Here is a 19113-nt window from a genome sequence, read left to right as displayed (position 1 = left end):
CATTTCTATTGACACATACACACTACTATATATAAATAGATAACTGTATAGCACAGAGAACTCTACTCAGTACTCCATAATGGCCTATACGGGAAAAGAAGCTAAAAAAGAGTAGATATAGGTATATGTATAACAGATTCACTTTGCTGTACACCTGAAACTAACACAACATTGTAAATCAATTATACCCCAATAAAAAATTTTAGAATTAAAAAAAAACACCTTCTTTCTGAAGAGACAGATGCACAAAATAAATCAACCAAAAATACACAACTGGAGTCTCAGAATAGATATTTTTCTCCTGAGGAGGTACTATACCTTCACCAGTATTTTAGAACCATTACAGAAATAGCGTGACTATAGCTTACCTTGCTTTTAAGCTTCTGGGTGACAGAATAACTCTGCCCAAAAGGTGGCAAAAGAAATAAAGAAATTTCCTTGGAAAGGAGGTACTGGGGAGTTAAATAACTTGCCTGACATCACAGCAAATCAGGGCCAGAACTCACTATAATTCAGTGTTTCCAATTAGCAGGCCTCTGCTTATGGTCAAGGGGTATTGATTCCTAGGCTGCGAATACCACTTACTGTCTTCCATTACTCTGAAGCACCCCGAGGAAATGAAGAGTTAGCACTTACCTTTGACAATTTGCTTTGCACACGCGTTGTAAACCTGCTCTTGGGTTGTGGTGGGAGGCAGCACTCTGTCGAAGACATATGGCTTTCCTTGCTAGAAGGAAACGGCAAAGCACATTAGACGCTTAGGAAGAAAAGGCACTAATGGCAGTAGTCAGACCGTAGGCACTAAGTCACCAAGCCCACTCTTTAAGGCAGTTCCTTACCAAGACTAGGGAAATTTTCTTTCTTTTTTTTAAAAATAAATTTATTTATTTATTTTTATTTTTGGCTGCGTTGGGTCTTCGTTGCTGTGTTTCTTTCTTTTTTTTAAAAATAAATTTATTTATTTATTTTTATTTTTGGCTGCGTTGGGTCTTCGTTGCTGTGTGCGGGCTAAGCGCGGCGAGCGGGGGATTTAATAAAAATATGAAAGAGTCTGATAATAGAGGGGAAGGAGGGCTGACTAGGAGCAAACTAGAACTATATATTCCAGAAAGAAAGAGCAAATATGTTTAGGTAGAAAGAGAAGCAAAAGAGTAGAAGTACAGAGAAGACAAAAATTACCACCAGCTACAGGCCCAAACTATTAATTCAAAAAAAGCTCATATTCAGGCATATTTTTTTCTCTTCAATTTTCTATAATAATCTTACTGTGAAGACCGTCTAATTTAATTGATGTCTGCAACAAGAATGTGAATAACCATACACCTCAGCAAGGAACATTACATACTGACGGACATCTCCCACGCAGGCGTCCAGGGTCAGAATTAATCTAACAGATGTACCCAGGGCTGATTTTCACGCATTTCAAGCAGTTAGGTTAGTCAGCTCAGCTTCTAAAAATAAGTGGATCTAATATGACAAGGTGTTTGGGGTTTTTTTGTTTGTTTTTTTTTTTACTTTTCACCCTTTGAATCTAGCACTACCTATAAAAGTGGTAGCATCAAGACATTTGAAAGCACAATTGCTGCAGCATTCAAATTTGAAGGCAAGGATTTAATGATGAAAAGCAAAGTAGCAGGAGTTGCCCCTCAGCTCTGTCCAGATGGCGAGCTCCCCAAAGGCAAGCTCCATCCTGCCCCTGATTTAAAAGGGCAAGGTAGAGCAATGTGTAAATTGCTTTGTCTCCCTGCTGTTATTTTGACACACATCCTTCAGGACCAAGGCCAGTCCCAGAGAATAGGATTGATCTCTAAGACACAAATTCAGGCTTCAGGCTACCTATGTGGAAGAACAAATGTCAGGATCTGGGTGGCATGGTTGAAAGTGGGTTAGATGAAAGTATAATTGAGGAGTGCTGAATAGCAAGAACAACTCACTAACCAGCAACGTAATGTGATCTTAGGATGCTGTAGAAAATTCCTTGACGCCCAAGAATTTTCCACATTTAAAGATTCTTCCTGAAGACTATACTTTCAGGGATCATTTCTATTGACACATACACACTACTATATATAAATAGATAACTGTATAGCACAGAGAACTCTACTCAGTACTCCATAATGGCCTATACGGGAAAAGAAGCTAAAAAAGAGTAGATATAGGTATATGTATAACAGATTCACTTTGCTGTACACCTGAAACTAACACAACATTGTAAATCAATTATACCCCAATAAAAAATTTTAGAATTAAAAAAAAACACCTTCTTTCTGAAGAGACAGATGCACAAAATAAATCAACCAAAAATACACAACTGGAGTCTCAGAATAGATATTTTTCTCCTGAGGAGGTACTATACCTTCACCAGTATTTTAGAACCATTACAGAAATAGCGTGACTATAGCTTACCTTGCTTTTAAGCTTCTGGGTGACAGAATAACTCTGCCCAAAAGGTGGCAAAAGAAATAAAGAAATTTCCTTGGAAAGAAGGTACTGGGGAGTTAAATAACTTGCCTGACATCACAGCAAATCAGGGCCAGAACTCACTATAATTCAGTGTTTCCAATTAGCAGGCCTCTGCTTATGGTCAAGGGGTATTGATTCCTAGGCTGCGAATACCACTTACTGTCTTCCATTACTCTGAAGCACCCCGAGGAAATGAAGAGTTAGCACTTACCTTTGACAATTTGCTTTGCACACGCGTTGTAAACCTGCTCTTGGGTTGTGGTGGGAGGCAGCACTCTGTCGAAGACATATGGCTTTCCTTGCTAGAAGGAAACGGCAAAGCACATTAGACGCTTAGGAAGAAAAGGCACTAATGGCAGTAGTCAGACCGTAGGCACTAAGTCACCAAGCCCACTCTTTAAGGCAGTTCCTTACCAAGACTAGGGAAATTTTCTTTCTTTTTTTTAAAAATAAATTTATTTATTTATTTTTATTTTTGGCTGCGTTGGGTCTTCGTTGCTGTGTGCGGGCTAAGCGCGGCGAGCGGGGGCTACTCTTCGTTGCAGTGGGCAGGCTTCTCATTGCGGTGGCTTCTCTTGTTGCGGAGCACGGGCTCTAGGCACGCGGGCTTCAGTAGTTGTGGCACTCGGGCTCAGCAGTTGTGGCTCACTGGCTTAGTTGCTCCGCAGCGTGTGGGATCTTCCCGGACCAGGGCTCGAACCCATGTCCCCTGCATTGGCAGGTGGATTCTTAACCACTGCGCCACCAGGGAAGCCCAAGACTAGGGAAATTTTCTAACATGAACCATACCTATACTGTTTGTGTGTGTGTATTGTATGTTGAGAATCGGAAAGGAGAAGGAAGAAAAACATTTTTTTTTTCTACTTGAAGCACCTTTTCTGATGAAACGTAGGTTGACACGTCATTCACACATTTAAACAAATATTTAGTCACTGAGAGTTTCTTCTGAGCCAGGCATAGACTAGATGCTAACCAAATCAGAAGACAGTCCTGCCTGGAGAGCATTCAATCAAGAGTGACAGCTATAATGAGCAAGAAAGCAAACACACAGGAAAATGCAACGTGCCTAGGTATAACGTAAAGGGACAGAGGGGATGAGAGAAGGCCGAAGAAGACCTCCATGAAGCAGTACCAGTTAAGTGGATCTTTAAAAGATCAGAAAGGTTGAGGCATGTGAAGAACCGTGGAAGAACATTCCAGGCAAAGGGTGGAGCAGACAGGAAGGGGCCTGGGGTGCTCAAGGAACTAGAGGGTGTACAAGAGGAGATGGGAAAGGAAATTAGCCAAGGTAACGCACTTGGATTTTATTCAATGGGAAGATGCCATGATCCGATTTAAGAAGCTGCTCTTAATAGCCAGATATTATTGCTCTGTGTCCTAGATTACTCTAGTGTTTTCTTCACATGCATAAGTGGTGTCTTAACTGGGTGGAGGCTTTGGAGATAAAGGGGGGCCTCTACATAAATATATTTATAAATATATAACTCAAGTGCTCTTCCCAGGTGTTGGCTCTGGGGATTTGGCCCGACACTGGGCTGTGTGCGATTGGAGAAGGGAAGGGAAGAGGTTCTGCTGAGGTGCTACCGACTCCTCAGGTGCACAGCCCTGACACTCCACCACTCAGCGTTCAACAAGCAGTTACTGGGCGTTTCCGCGCCCGGTGCTGCACACTGGGGAAGCGGGTAGGGAGGACAGACACAGCCTCTTCCCCGGAAGAACCCCCCATCACAGCACCTCTTCCCCACCGATTACCGCCCAGGCAAGGGGTGGTCCTCCCCAGGCCCCTTCACCTTCATTTTCCCCAAGTGCAGAAGGGAGGGCAGGAGAAGAGAAGGGAGGAGAGGAGAGAGCCCAGAGCCTCCTTCACTCCCACCCTGCGCCTCCTACACGTGGCTCTGGACACGGAGAACCACCCAAGGACAGTCTGACACCTCGAAAAGATAACCGCTCATAAGGGATCCAAGGACAAGGCTTGTTACATCCTATAACCTTCACACAAAAGGAAGCACACAGCTGTCAGACCGGCTTAACGTTTCACTCCTCTATGTCTATGGTAAAGCCACACGTAGGTGAGGCTACGCGTTAGGGCTGTGCTCTCGAGCTTTAGGCTTTAAAAAAACAAGATTGCGCCAACCAGGTAAACGAGCTACTTCCAGCTTGGTTTTAGAAAAAAATGGAGAATTTTCAGGTACGATCAGATTTTGTTTTTATACAAAAGCAGCAGAACCATTCATTCTGTTAAAATTCTGGAAAGGGATTATTTCCTGATGTTTTGTTCCCAGCAAGTCTCATTCAATCTATGAATCTAGTATTTGGCTGAATAACCACAGTTAATACTCCTCACCGCAATCTATTGCCAATGATCAGCCCACCATATTCTTAGCAGCTTTATCTATTTGTAAAATTCAACTAAATGTCAGTAGTGTAAAAGGTTAGAATAAACATTTACAGAGTTTGCCTAAGTATTTGTCGTCTGCTGGACCTTCTGGAAAGAAAATGCAGCTTTGCTTAATTTAAAACAAATCCATTATTTCTCCAAACTTGATGAGAATCACCAAAATAAACCGTCTTGTGTACAGCATGATCCTGCTTTAGGTTTTAGAGAAAATGCACTTGACACAGCAGGGGAAAGGACCTATTAAATTATAGTATATGGTACAAAAAATAGGACTCCCCAATTTTGCCCTTTAATTTAAAATGTTTGTTGGAGTAAGCTATGCTTTCACTTTAAGAGACGTAGAAAGCAAGAAATCTCTACTCTTCATTTCAATAATATCACATTTGCCAAGTGACAAATGCATAATACAACAATTTTCCATAAGCTGAAGTTAATTCCCAAACAGAAACTGCCTTCGAGAAAAGAGAAAACTTAGAAAATGATTTGTTATGAGACTTATCTTGTCAGGATTAGAACATAAATTAGTTAAAAATGTAAGCATTTTTATGTGTCTTTTCATGCACTGAGGCGGTCATAGGCTTTTATTTTCAAGAACTGACTTGTGGCATAGTGTGTCAGCTGTATATACAACTGCCATTTAAGCAAAAATAACAACAACGAACTCATCACTCTCTGCTGTTTTGGTAAAGAAATGAAAATCTCACAAATCCTGGTCAAGACTGCAGCAAAGACCCCCAGGAGACAAGAGTCTCCCTGTTTTTGATCCCACTGTGGCTGAGGGTTTCTGTGGGCAGGCAATGGGCCCAGCTTGCTCTAGTTGTCACTACGTTTGCAGCTGCAGAATAAATTTTTGGATTTACATTTTAATATGGGTGCTGGGTGCTAACATTTGAAACTAAATGATGAGGTCACCAGTTACTCCTTCTGGAGACCTCCTTTCCAGGCACCTATTCAGCACATGGTCCTCTGAGACCTCTCTGGCCACTCTGTCCGTGACCTTTGTTGATGTCTCTTCCAGACTTCTGAGTGACAGTGTGTCCTGGACCCAGACCTCAGCCTCCTCTCTGTAATTCAAATGAACATGCCAGCCTTCAAATCTCACCCAAGCTCCAGATTCATATACTCAATCTCCTGCTAGACATTTCCACTTGGATGTCCATTAGCCATCTCAAACTTGACTGGACAAAAAAGAACCATCAAGTCCTCTATGTCTGAGTAAGAAGTGCACCACCAATCACCTAGTACTCAGGCCAAAATCATTCATTATGTCCCATAGATTCCAAATCCAAAATATATCCCAAATTCTATCACTTCTCACCATCTACACCACATAACCCCAGTGCAAGCCACCATCGTTTCTCATCAAGACAACAGCTACAGTCTCCTGACTGGTCTCCCTGCCTCCATTCTTGCTCCTAACAATCCAATCTTCACTTAGCAGTCAGAGTGAGCTTTCTAGAACTATAAATCAAATGATATCATCCCTCTTAAAATTCTCCAGCGGCTCCTATTATACTTAGACTAGACCCTCTCCACCCTCAGCTCCCTGCATTCTCCTCCATCTTATGACAGCGTAGCCCACTGGACTTCCTTCAGTACCGTACTTATTCCTCAGCTCAGAGCCTTTGCTCTTAACTCTTCTACCTTCTTCGAATTCTCTCACTGCAGATCTTCACTTGGCTCACCACAGATCTTCATGTGGCTGTCTCTTCATCCCCTGCCAGATATCAACTCCAACTTCTCCTCCTTTGAGGGCTTCTGTGACCCTAAACTAAAGCAGCCCCACCCCACCCTGACATCACTTTCTATTACATTACCCTATTTGGTTTGCTCCACAGCAATTACTATGTGACCCATTCTCAACCAATCAAATGGACCACTACTATTAAAGCATCTAACTAGCTAAGACAGAAGCCATATAAATGGCAAGACCTAACTGCATGTTATGCAAACCTGCTGCAATTTATGAAAGGAATCTGGATGGGACACACACTCCACATACATTACAACTGAAAATAAGGTAACCCAGCTTTGCCATGAAAGTCTCTCGCAGAGCAGTGCTAATTGCATGGGAGCGGTGTAGCTAAATAACTTACCAGGATCACATACAAAAAAAACAGCAGATGGTTCTTACATTTTTATAGTTAAAATTTTAAAGAAAAAGGTCAAACCACCAGAATTCCTATCAAGTTATTGAGAGCAAAGTGTCTGTGAACCATATGGCCTGTCTGTTAATACATTTGACCTGTTACCCAACAACTGTTCCCCATCCTGGAAGGAATATTACTCTGGGAGACAGAAGAAAGCAAAAGACCCACTTAAAGTTTTAGAAAATGGGCACCAGGAGAGAGGTTAAGGACACTGAAATTAATTATGCCCAAGAAGAGATAATCAAGAGGTAATCTAATAACAATCTCTGAGACCAACCAAGGGTTGTGACCAAAGGGGACCAATGATTTAAATGATTTTTCTTCTATCTTTATTAAGAAAGAAAGAAACAGGAAAAAAAGACTTAAATTTCCACAACAAGATTTAAACTCACTCTGTGGGATTATCTTCAGACACTGAGTAGAGGAAGTGATTACTGAGAATATCACTAACCTCTCCATCCCAGGTGTTTGTGTGACTTCACTCCTGTAAGTACAGAATATGACAAGTTCTTCCTGTGCTGACCACCTTCTCACTACTGTCCACCAACAACATCACCAACCACTGTGATCCAAATCCTTTTATATTTTATCTCTTTTAATTCTCACAGTAACTCCATGAGGTAGGTATTATTATCTCCATTTCACAAACTGGAAAACTAAGGCCCAGTCACATCATCAGCTCTATTACTTTGGGGAAATTACTTTAAGTCTCTAATTTCAAGTGTTCTTCCTTTACATCATGCTGTTTTCCTAGGTAGCTAATGATTTATTGGAAAAGTAGGAGACACATGGAACAGCAGATGTTAGGACTAACATGAAAGATTGAAGCAAAGCGATTAATGAGGCAACAAAAGACAGAGAGCCCTACCATAGCCTACAGAAGTCCAGACAGTGTTAACCATGAAGTTGGGATGGACAGGAACCCAATGAGGAAAGAAGGGCTTAAGATCAGGAAAGAAGGACAAGACTGGCAAGAAACATGGTGGGCATGCACATGGCAAGGCTTCCTTGCAACAGAAGGAATTAAAAACAGGTGAAAGCCAACCAGAGGCAAGGAAAAGGCAGATGTAAGACTTGTTATGAAAAGAAGGAGTTATTAAGAAAAATTCTAAAATTTTTCAGAGCCAAAACGTCCTTGGTCCAAACCCAGCATTGTGTTTTACAAACAAACAAACGAGATTGGGAGAGGGTAGACGACCTGCAGAAAGTCACCCAGCCAATTAGGTGGGTAGCAGGTCTGTGCCTAGAATCCAGACCTCCTGGCTCCCTGTCTCATGCTCTGAGAGTTCTGGCTTTAGAATCAATTGCTCTCTCTGAACATCAAGGAAACAAGCATGAGCCTCTGGTACTTTCTTCCCCTGCTTTCTTCCCCATCAATTCTAAATTATTTCCAAATATACAATTGATTAGTTCAACAGAGAGTTCTTGCTATGAGAGCTGGAGCAGTACAGCAGGAATTAGAATCATGGCCTCTCAGAGTTAACAGGAACTTGAGAGTCAGCCCATCCAATGCCCTCTCAATGCACAGCTCTCATCTCCAGAGCCCTGCGAGGCAGCGGGGAACCTGCTCGAAACTCAACTAGCTCCAATTGTTAGAAAGTTGTGTTCTTGTACTGATTTAAAATCGGCCTCCCTGAAGCATTAGACCTGGCGCTGTCCTCCAGAACAAGACAGACCAAGGCTCTTGGCCTACATTTACATGGCAGATTTTTTTTTTCACTTTGGGAGCTAAGTGTTCAACATCCAAATCCTTTTCTCTGAGAGAGAAAGGCAGATGTGCTTCCTTCCGGAAAGGTGTATGGATTTGTCTTGAATTGAAGGACTCCAAAGATGTCCAAGGTTAAGACATCAGTAAAACGTTATATTAGTTTGCACAAGAATAAATCAAATAAGATAAACTCATAAACTGTCCAGGGCTTGGCAAGCAATCTGAAAGAATGTTTCTAAAACATTAACTAAAAAGCAGGAAGCCTTTGGGTTAATGTTGATACTCATTTTTTAATTGACACAAATATTCTGCCAGAAGAAGTTTTGTTTTGTGTTGTTTATTGAAATACAGCTCACATACCATGAAATTCACCCCTTTAATAAGATAGTACAATTCAGTGGTTGTCAGAACATCCACAAGGTTGTGCAACCATCACCTCTGTCTAATTCCAGAGCATTTTCATCCCCCTAAAGAGAAACTCTGTACACATTAGCAGTCACTCCCCAGCCTCTCAATTCTCCCTGCCCTGGGCAACCACTAATCTACTTCCTGTCTTTACAGATTTGCCTGTCCTGGAATCATATGATATGTAGCTTTTTGTGACAGGTTTCTTTTACTTATAATGTTTTCGAGGTTCATCCACGTTATAGAATGAACCACTTCATTCACTTTCATGACTGAATAAAATTCCACTGTATGCATTTACCACATTTCATGTATCCATTCACCAATTGATGGACATTTGGGTTGTTTCCAGTTTTTGGCTATTACGAGTCCTGCTATGAACATTCATGTAGAAGTTTTTATGTGGACATATAGTTTCATTTCTCCTGGTTATGTAACTAGGAGTGGAATTTCTGGGTGATATAGTAACTCTATGTTTAACTTTTTGAAGAACTTACAAATTGTTTTCCAAAGTGGCTATACCATTTTACATTCCCACCAGCAGCATATCAGGGTTCTAATTTCTCCACATCCTTGTCAACACTTGTAATTATCTGTTTTCTTTATTATAGCCATCCTAGTGGGCAGGCAGTGGTATTTCTTGGTGATATCGGGAGAAGTTTTTAAATTGACACTTACATCATAAAATTTATATTAATATATATTATGGACACAGAGATGTTCCCAGGCATTGTAACACATTGTTGTGCTGTTAACATTTATAAAATGGCCCAGAATGAATCATCTTTTGAAAACTATAAGTTATACACATCCACATGCTTTAAGAAAGAGAACAGTGGACCAGGAGGAGGGGACTTATAAAGGGATTTATAATAGGGTTTCTGTACTCCTCCCTCCAGTAGCCAATACTTAATGTTGTCCAAAGAAGGCTGCCTACCAAAATATGGTGGAAATGAACCCAAATATACTTGGGTATAATTCCCATTTCTCTGAGGCTCAGTTTCCTCGTCTGTAAAACAGAGTCAATATTATCCACAATTCAGGCCTCCTGTGAGGATTAGATGTGCTCATGCAAGTAAAGGATCTAGGGCAGTGCCTGGTGTTATAGAAGATGCTCAAGACATGGTCAGTATTATTCTGTTACAAAAAATTTGAGCCAATTTTCACCGGGCATTTGTATTGTAAACTTACTCAGCAGTGGCCCTTTAAAGGAAGGGATGCTAATAAGTGATAATCATTTATAATGTACCAGCTCCGAGACTTGGCATGCCGGTGCCCATACCACACCCAAGTGCCAAATCACACCTCAGGCATCTAGGCCCCCAGGTCTGCGACTCGTGAGCTCTGCTCCACAGAGCATGGGGGCCACTTAATTTCCAGGGGTCCTCGAAAAAATTACTCTGTTCTAAGGCCATCTCCTACACTCTTTAAAAATAAATAGAATTTCCATATTCAGTCATAAAGCTTGTTCAGGAAAGCAGAGGAGCTGTGTCTGGTATAGGCACTTGTAGACTCGCCAGCTTTGCTATTACAGATTTGGACCCTCCTGGAAACATCTGTGATTATACCAACTGCAAACCTAAAGCAGATGCTTCCAGGGTCCTGACCATATCCCCTCAATCTTCACCATTTCCACGCACACTGGCCTGACCTCCAGCATCTGCATCTCTGCCTGAGGGCTTTTCTGGCGCTGGAGCCCTCTCTGTCACCCGTAGCAGGCCAGAAGGACCTCCCCAGCACCAGCCCAGCGGTCTTCAACCAACGACTGACAGGAGTTGGGGTAAACACTTCAGCTCCCTCACCCAGGGGTGGAAGGGGAGGGGAGAGTGACTCTGAGGCAGGTATTCCAAACTGGCTCCCAGGGTTCCCCACTGGGATGGAACTCCCATTGCACGTGGTGGTAACCTGCACGATGACACGCTCTCTGTTGGTTTCCTTCTCTTCCCTGTCTCACTTCTCCACTCTTCACATCAGTGTGTCCGGGAACCACTCCCCAAAGAAACTTGAATTTGAATCCCTTCTCAGTGTCTGCTTCTGGGAAGGTTCAAAGTAAGGCAAAATCCCAGACATTTTTGCTCTTTCAATCAGTAAGTAGGTCCTAAGAGATTCGGGGTTTGTTGAATCACTGTCAAATATGGAGCCATCACATTTGGCCGATGTTCAGACCGGGGAGGGGGTGTGGGTGAGTGGAAATTGAAATCCTTATTAAAATTTAACAGGGTGGGCTTCCCTGGTGGTGCAGTGGTTGAGAATCTGCCTGCCAATGCAGGGGATACAGGTTCGAGCCCTGGTCTGGGAAGATCCCACATGCCGCGGAGCAACTGGGCCCGTGAGCCACAACTACTGAGCCTGCGCGTCTGGAGCCTGTGCTCCGCAACAAGAGAGGCCGCGACAGTGAGAGGCCTGTGCACCGCGATGAAGAGTGGCCCCCGCTTGCCACAACTAGAGAAAGCCCTCGCGCACAAATGAAGACCCAACACAGCCAAAAATAAATAAATAAATAAATAAATAAATTTATTTAAAAAAAAAAAATTTAACAGGGTGTGGGTTTGAGACACTGTCCTAGAAAAAGAGGTGACTTTTTCTTCATCAAAAGGTGCTGGTCACTTGCCAAGCCTTGGGTCCACAGGGCCACATCTGCCCAGAGGATTACCAATTTCTCGCCTACACAAATGAGGGCTCCAGGCTCCTGAGGATCCTGACCTAGCACAGTGTCTTGTACATAGTGGTACAGGGTAGGTGCTCAGTAAAATTCTGGTGCTGATGATGATGACTAATGCCTGCAGACGAGCATGCAGGGTGCCAGGACACCATGAAATGGTGCTGGGGTGCTGGAGGGAGGGACGGAATCCATACTCATGGTCTCTCTCCAGAGTATCAGAAACATCAGTTGTTACTGACCATACTCGTCCCCCACCTCCAAGATTTTAGCAGTCATGGAGTTGCCCTATCTTTTTCTGCATCCCTTGACTCCTCTTTACCCCATCACCTACCTTCCCATGTATCTGGAACCGACCTGCAAATTCCCAAAGCAGAAAGAAAGCTCACTGTGCCAAAGCATCCCATACCCAGCAGTGACCAGCTCTTTCCCATCACTGTTACATCCTCTCCTGGGTCCACCAATCTGCAAATGTAGCCTCACAAGGAGACCCTGAGGCCAATCAGCCTGATTCTTCCCATCAGCTGAACCCTCCAGCCCCATCTTCTCCTCGCCACTCCACTGCCTGTCCCCATCCACGCTGGGATGACTCTGTGACCGGGGATAGAAATGCTAAGCCAGAGCTGGGCCCAGACATTCCCATCTCCCTCCCCACACTGGCTCTGTGCCCCAGGGAAGGAGCTTGGTGCCAGTTCTGGCCAAAGCCAAGGCTGTTCCCAGGAGAGGCTGCAATAAAACTGACGTCCATGAAGCCAGTGGAAGCAATTGGCTTCCGCTGGAGTTGCCAAGGCAATGCCAACCTCTGCACGTCTTGAGAATGAACAAAGGCAACACACAAGCATGAATCTTGTAAGCCTTCTTCCTGTAGGGAACCAGCCTCAAATTCTTTCCCTTCTGCCAAAAGTCCTGCTGCATGGACACACGAGCACTGTCAAAATCGCAGACAGCTGTGAAAAAACACTCTGGGAAGGCAAACTGCCCAAGTGACAATGAAGAAATTCCGAATTATTACCTGGCTAATGGAAAAAATGAAGACAGAAGCGTTACTTTTGTTAGAGAAATTAATGGGATCTGTGTTTCAAAAATAAGGTTCTTATTTGCATGTGATTTTCACTTCTTATCAAAATACAATGAACTTCCCCCAGTCTTTGTCCTTCAGCTGTTCTGTACCCTAATCTACCAAGACGTAAAGATTACGAGAGAGTCAGAGGAATTGATTCTACTCTAGGACCTCGTCCCACACATCCTTTGTGACCTTAAACAATTTACCTATATTTTCTGGGTCTCTTCCTCTCTGACAAGTGAAAGATTGGCTATTTCCAGCTCTAACATGTTGTAATAGTAATGAGGACCACAGGGGTTCTGGAATTTTTCCCTATAAGAGTGGTTTCTGTCTTGACCACATAGGGCATGAGAGGAGGTAATCTTTAAACTGGAGTGAGCTCAATGTTCTATATACTTGGAGAAATGAATAAAAGTGGCTGCTGTAGTTGTTTCAGGAGATCTGGTTTTCTGCCAAGTCAATTCGGGGGAAAAAAAAAAATCAAACCTTTCTCACTGGAGAGAAGGTGAAAAGCTATTTCATTGAAGCGAGGGTTTATTTTGTTAAATGAAAGAGAGCGAAAACGACTCTGAGTCTTCTTTCTGGGGCACGCTGCCCTGGCTGCAGCTTCCTCGGGAGGCACCGGGCAATCCAGTCAAACTGCCGCTCTGCAAACCTCTCCCATTCATGCCAAGGCTCCCGGGGGCATCTCCAACAACATGGAAGCCACATGGTTAACACATACATGTCCTCGTCCCTTTAGTTAAAAAATGAAATATAAAAACTTTTCCCCAGACCTGTGCTTGACTAGGTATGGGGCGCACAGAGACTTCTGATAAACGAGCACTGCAAATATTTACTACCAATAGAACTAATATTCTACTAATTTTTTCACTCTTCAGAAACAGCTTACATAATTGTAATTTTCCCATGCATTGGACAGCAATTTTGCTTTTATGGTATATTCAGGTCCCTCATCTCCACTTCTTCCACATGATTTTGGTGGCTGGGCAGGAATATGAGCTTCTCTTTCTGAAGAATAACTTCCCATGACCATATGCAAAGCAACAACTTGAGCTGAGACTGGGATCCAGAATTCCTGGTTCCCAGCCAAGCCTTCTACCCATAACAACATATTGCATCTTGTCATTGATCCTCCAAGAACATAGTTAATCTCCAACTACAGATTTTCTAAGAATTCCACACATTTGGGTTTAGAACGCAGTATAACCTTGCTTTTAAGCTTTTAACCTTGTTTTTAATTCAGTATAAGGCTTGCTTTTACATATTACTGAAAAAACGACTCCCATACATTACAGAAAAAAATGTCCCACAAAATAGAATGCTTACATTAGCCAAAACCAGCACCAGTTGTTAAGTTTGGGGTAGCTATGTTACACTGGGCACCTAGGGTGCCAGCCCCATTGGATTAGAGAGCATTAGCACTATAAAGGGGAGCTGCTCCATACAAACTCATTAGCTCTTCCACATCCAGCGAAGCCTAGAATGGATGGGCTGGAACTCAGGATGCATAAGGCTCATGCCTCCCAGTCTAATGAAACTATATCCTCATCTAGGAGAACAGAAGTTTGACCCATGGAAGCAGACTTACCCAGTTAGCAAATGAGGTACTCGGGACATACCAAAAAAAAAAAAAAAGAAAAAAAAGAAAAAGTTTTGTTGTTGTTTTAAAAATTCAGTGTTACTGAATTGAGCCACAATTTTGTATTCAGCAAGCCTAAAAAAAGCCATTTTAAGTGCAGTGGACACAGAAGGCTTGCATCTTTTAAAAAATTTAAATTTTACTTGTTGGATAGGGCACCATATTTTTCAGCACTTAAGGCACTGGAAGGTCTGGGTGACCACAAGCAAGTTGGGATTTAAAGAGCAAAGTCTCCCAACACTTCCTTCTGCCTGCCCACGCCGCTTCTCCTGACTTGAAGTTCCACCGTGTGAACCATTAATGGATGAGACAACAAGAGAAACTAGTATGATTCCAGAAGGCTGTTAGAAATAGTTTTCTAGTGTTCTGCCAGGAGCAGCAATTAGCTCATCAGATTCATTAGTTTATAGAACCGAGATAAACCAATTGTTCATTTCTTTTTTTTTTTACGCGGGCCTCTCAGTGTTGCGGCCTCTCCCGTTGCGGAGCACAGGCTCTGGACGCGCAGGCTCAGCGGCCATGGCTCACGGGCCCAGCAGCTCCGCGGCATGTGGGATCTTCCCGGACCGGGGCACGAACCCGCGTCCCCTGCATGGGCAGGCAGACTCTCAACCACTGCGCCACCAGGGAAGCCCCAATTGTTCATGTCTGAGTAGACAATTAGGGAGGGTAGGAGTTTACCGGCCAAACAGGGAGAGTCAGGATGACAGGGAGAAGGCACCAAAGGTAAATGCATCTCCTTCACCACCAGCCTACGATGGGTCAGCAGGTAATTGTTTAAACCTATTACTCCAAGCAGCTTTTGCTCAACTACTGTATCTAGGGTTAATATACACCCAGTTATCTGAAGGGCTGCTTGTGGGTGCCTTCTCCTTTGAGAAGGGACGCTGTGTTCATCATTCTCATTCCACGTTTCCTTTCTGTAATCTCCCTCTTCATTAGCACGTTTCAAGAAAAGGAAGGAGTTGGTGTATTAACTTTGTTTCCTTTGTACTCCTTCAAACCACTGCCCCATCTCGGCCCTCTTTCTCCATCAAACTACTAAGAAGGGAGGTTGGTCTCCTGTTTCTAGTACTTCTCGCTCCTTCCCCTCACATCCTGCCGTCTAATTTTTGTCCTCATTCAGCTGCTTTCTTAAAGAGCTCCATGGTCTGCTAATCATCAAATCTAAGCCCTCTAACAGCCTGCAACATCCTCAAAGTTTATACAGCATTTAGAATCATGCGGCAGCCCTGGCTTTCGGTGAAACTCTGATCCACTGTCTCCCTAGATACTGCACTCTCTCGCTCCGTACCCTTTCCTGTCTTCCTGCCGCTAGTTCTCCTTGCTGCCAACTCCAAATAAAGAATGTCCCCATGGGGCTTCCCTGGTGACGCAGTGGTTGAAAGTCCGCCTGCCGATGCAGGGGATATGGGTTCGTGCCCTGGTCCGGGAGGATCCCACATGCCGCGGAGCGGCTGGGCCCGTGAGCCATGGCCGCTGAGCCTGCGCATCTGGAGCCTGTGCTCCGCAACAGGGGGAAAAAAGAAAAAAAAAAAAAAAAGAATGTCCCCAGCTCTCTCACTGGACCTCTTCTCTTCTCCTTTGCACCCTCCTCTTCTGTACTCTCTCCCATGGGAGAGCTCAATCACTTCCATAGTTTCAACCATAAGTTGTGTGCAAAAGGCTCACAAAAGTCCCCTCCTAACTCTGAGCCTCTCACCCATGTTACCAACTGTTTGATTAAAACCTCCTACTAGATGTCCCCAAATACCCTATACAATGGATGCTGACGAGAGAATTCATTGCCTTCTTCCTCCTCATCTTCTCCCACCGCCCCGCCTTTGTCTACCGCTGTCCCCAATTATCTAAACTGAAAAGCTCAGAGTCATCTTGCCCACAGCTCTCCCTCACCACTGTCACCCAGACCATTGCCACAGAACAGCGGTTCATTTCTTTGGCCTATCTCTTGCTTTGCATCTCAGCTATCCTTATTACATTTTGCCTACACTTGTGCAAGAGCCTTCTAGGTGGTCTACTTGTCTCGCCTCCCTCCAGTGCATTCTACATCCTTTGCCAAATCCATCTACCTTTGGCCCTGCTCCTAAAAGATGGCACTCAATTACTTGCTAGGATGACCTACTATACATAAGTTTGATGCTTTCCACAATGCGGGACCACCTCAGAGGTGGGTCCTTCCCTACCCAGCACTCCAGTGACATGCTCACAGCAACTTCCCTGCATCCACCTCACTGCTGCAACTGTTCCCTCTAACTGGAATAACAACCTGATACCTTTACCTTGTTATCTGTCAAAGCAGTACCTGTTCTCTAAGACTCAAATGTTATCTCTCCCAAGATAAAGCCTTTCCTTGAGCCTCTCAAATAGATGCTCTCTCTCTCTCTCTCACACTTCATATCTCTCCTTTTCCCTCCCTCTCTCTTTCTTTCTCCTTTGAACTTCCATGGCACTTTCATACGCTTCCAGGAAGACTCTGATCTCAGATGACAAGCTACTTCATATTATAGTCACCCAGAAGCACCATGTTATAAGAAAGCAGGATCCAGGGTCAGAGATTAGGGTGAGAGAGAGAGAACTTATCTGAGTGACTCTCACCTGCCAAACCCTATGCTTTGCCTGGGTCATCACATAGATTTCTCACAATTACTCTCTAATATAACTATCACTCCTTGCATTTTACAAGTGACAAGGTCAGGTTCAGAGAGGTCCCTGACTTGCACAGGGTCACAAAGCCTGTATTATATTTGCTTCACATGGTATCAGTAAGAACCAACTAATAAAAAGCATACAAAATCACTTTACAAATTGCAAAGTATTGTACACATATTTGTTATTAGTGTTATAACCTATATTACCCTTCTATAGACTTTTAATTATTTAAGGACATGTTTTCTATCTTACCCGTCTTTGGATTCCTGGCAATATTTATAATAATTATTAAAAGTGCTTAAATAGTTGCTTAATTAAATTGGATTTCAGGTGCCATGTCTTGAATTAACAGTATTTTGGAAGTTTTCACTCCAAAATAAAAGTTGCCATTTATTGAGCAGGTGTGTGTGCCAGGCATAGATCGTCTCTAATCTCCACAGCAAGGCTGGAAGGCTGGTATTACTGTCCCATTTTACAGGTGGGAAAATCAGAGTTCAGAGACAATCAGGAACAATCACACAACTAGTAAGGAGCAGAAGAAGGAGGGTCGGATTTCAAAGCTCATGATTCCCCCCACTCCAGACTCCCAATCACAAAGATCCAGTTCACCTAAATACCAACACAATCCAACAATGTTTCTGCATCAGAGATGATTCCCATCCCTTAGGAGCACAGAAACATTATTTTCTCTCTTATACCCACAAGCACTGAGAGCCCCCTCTCAGATTCCCCTCAATATTACCACACAGCTGGATGTATTTCATATATTATTACAGATTCAGAGTTTCTCTTCTCACTGCTTTATTCAACAAATATTAACAGACTCTTTCATGTGCCAGGCACTGTTCTAGACACTGGGAATGTAGTGGTGATGAGACATGAGTTCTCTGCCTTTATGGGGCTTTATTTGAATGGAGTGGGAGGAGACAGGCAATAAGCAATGAAGTCATAACAGAGACCCTTTCTGCTAGTGTTCTGACGTGATGGAAATACAGAAGGTCAGGAGGACGGCTCAGAGCATGTGACATCAGAGTGGAGGCTTGGAGGCTTGTGAGCCATGGGAAGGATGAGGGGCAGGGTACTCTGGATAGAGACAACCAAGACAGTGCAGCCTTGAGTTAGCAGGCACTCAGTTTGCTGGAAAGTGGGCTGGTGTGTTTGGAGAGCAAGGAGCAGGGTGGTATGAGATGATAGGGGAAGAGCCAGGCAGAGGCTCGGTGCTAGAAAGCCCTGTAGTACATCCTTGTAATGTACTCTTTTTTATTTTTTTTAATTAAGTATAGTTAATTTACAATGTTGTGCTAATTTCTGCCGTACAGCAAAGTGACTCAGTTATACACATATATACTTTTTTAATGTTCTTTTCCATTATGGTTTAATTCAAACCTATGTTCATAGCAGCACTATTCACAATAGCCAAACAGGGAAACAACCTAAAAGTCCATTGACAGATGAATGGATAAAGAAGATGTGGTACATATATACAATGGAATATTATTCAGCCATAAAAAAGATCAAAATCATGCTATTTGTAGTAACATGAATGCAACTAGAGATTATCATACCTTGTAATGTACTCTTAAGCAAAGGAATGGCCTGATTTGGCTTCTGCTTTTAAAAATATTACTCTGGGGGCTTCCCTGGTGGCGCAGTGGTTGGGAGTCCGCCTGCCGATGCAGGGGACACGGGTTCGTGCCCCGGTCCGGGAGGATCCCACATGCCGCGGAGCGGCTGGGCCCGTGAGCCATGGCCGCTGAGCCTGTGCGTCCGGAGCCTGTGCCCCGCAACGGGAGAGGCCACAGCAGTGAGAGGCCCACGTACCGCAAAAAAAAAAAAAAAAAAAAAAAAAAAAAAAATTACTCTGTATGCTCTGTGGGGACTTAATGTTTGGGGAGGGAACATGAAATAAAAGATACATGAAGGGCTTCCCTGGTGGCGCAGTGGTTGCGCGTCTGCCTGCCGATGCAGGGGAACCG

General features: G+C 43.5%; 1 protein-coding gene across 1 annotated transcript in view; it reads right to left on the bottom strand.

Annotated features, from left to right (window-relative positions):
* The window catches only part of KIF5C (kinesin family member 5C), a 177840-nt gene that overhangs the window by 108495 nt on the left and 50232 nt on the right, over nucleotides 1–19113 (bottom strand). Inside the window, exon 2 of the mRNA XM_024122294.3 lies at nucleotides 2675–2765. Coding sequence (XP_023978062.1) covers nucleotides 2675–2765 — 91 coding nt within the window. The remainder of the gene's footprint in view (nucleotides 1–2674; nucleotides 2766–19113) is intronic.

The sequence above is a fragment of the Physeter macrocephalus genome, chromosome 2 (genome assembly GCF_002837175.3).
Source record: "Physeter macrocephalus isolate SW-GA chromosome 2, ASM283717v5, whole genome shotgun sequence".
In the NCBI taxonomy this organism is placed as follows: domain Eukaryota; kingdom Metazoa; phylum Chordata; class Mammalia; order Artiodactyla; family Physeteridae; genus Physeter; species Physeter macrocephalus.
Note: the sequence above shows the minus strand (reverse complement) of the source record. Positions and strands in the feature narration are given on the sequence as shown.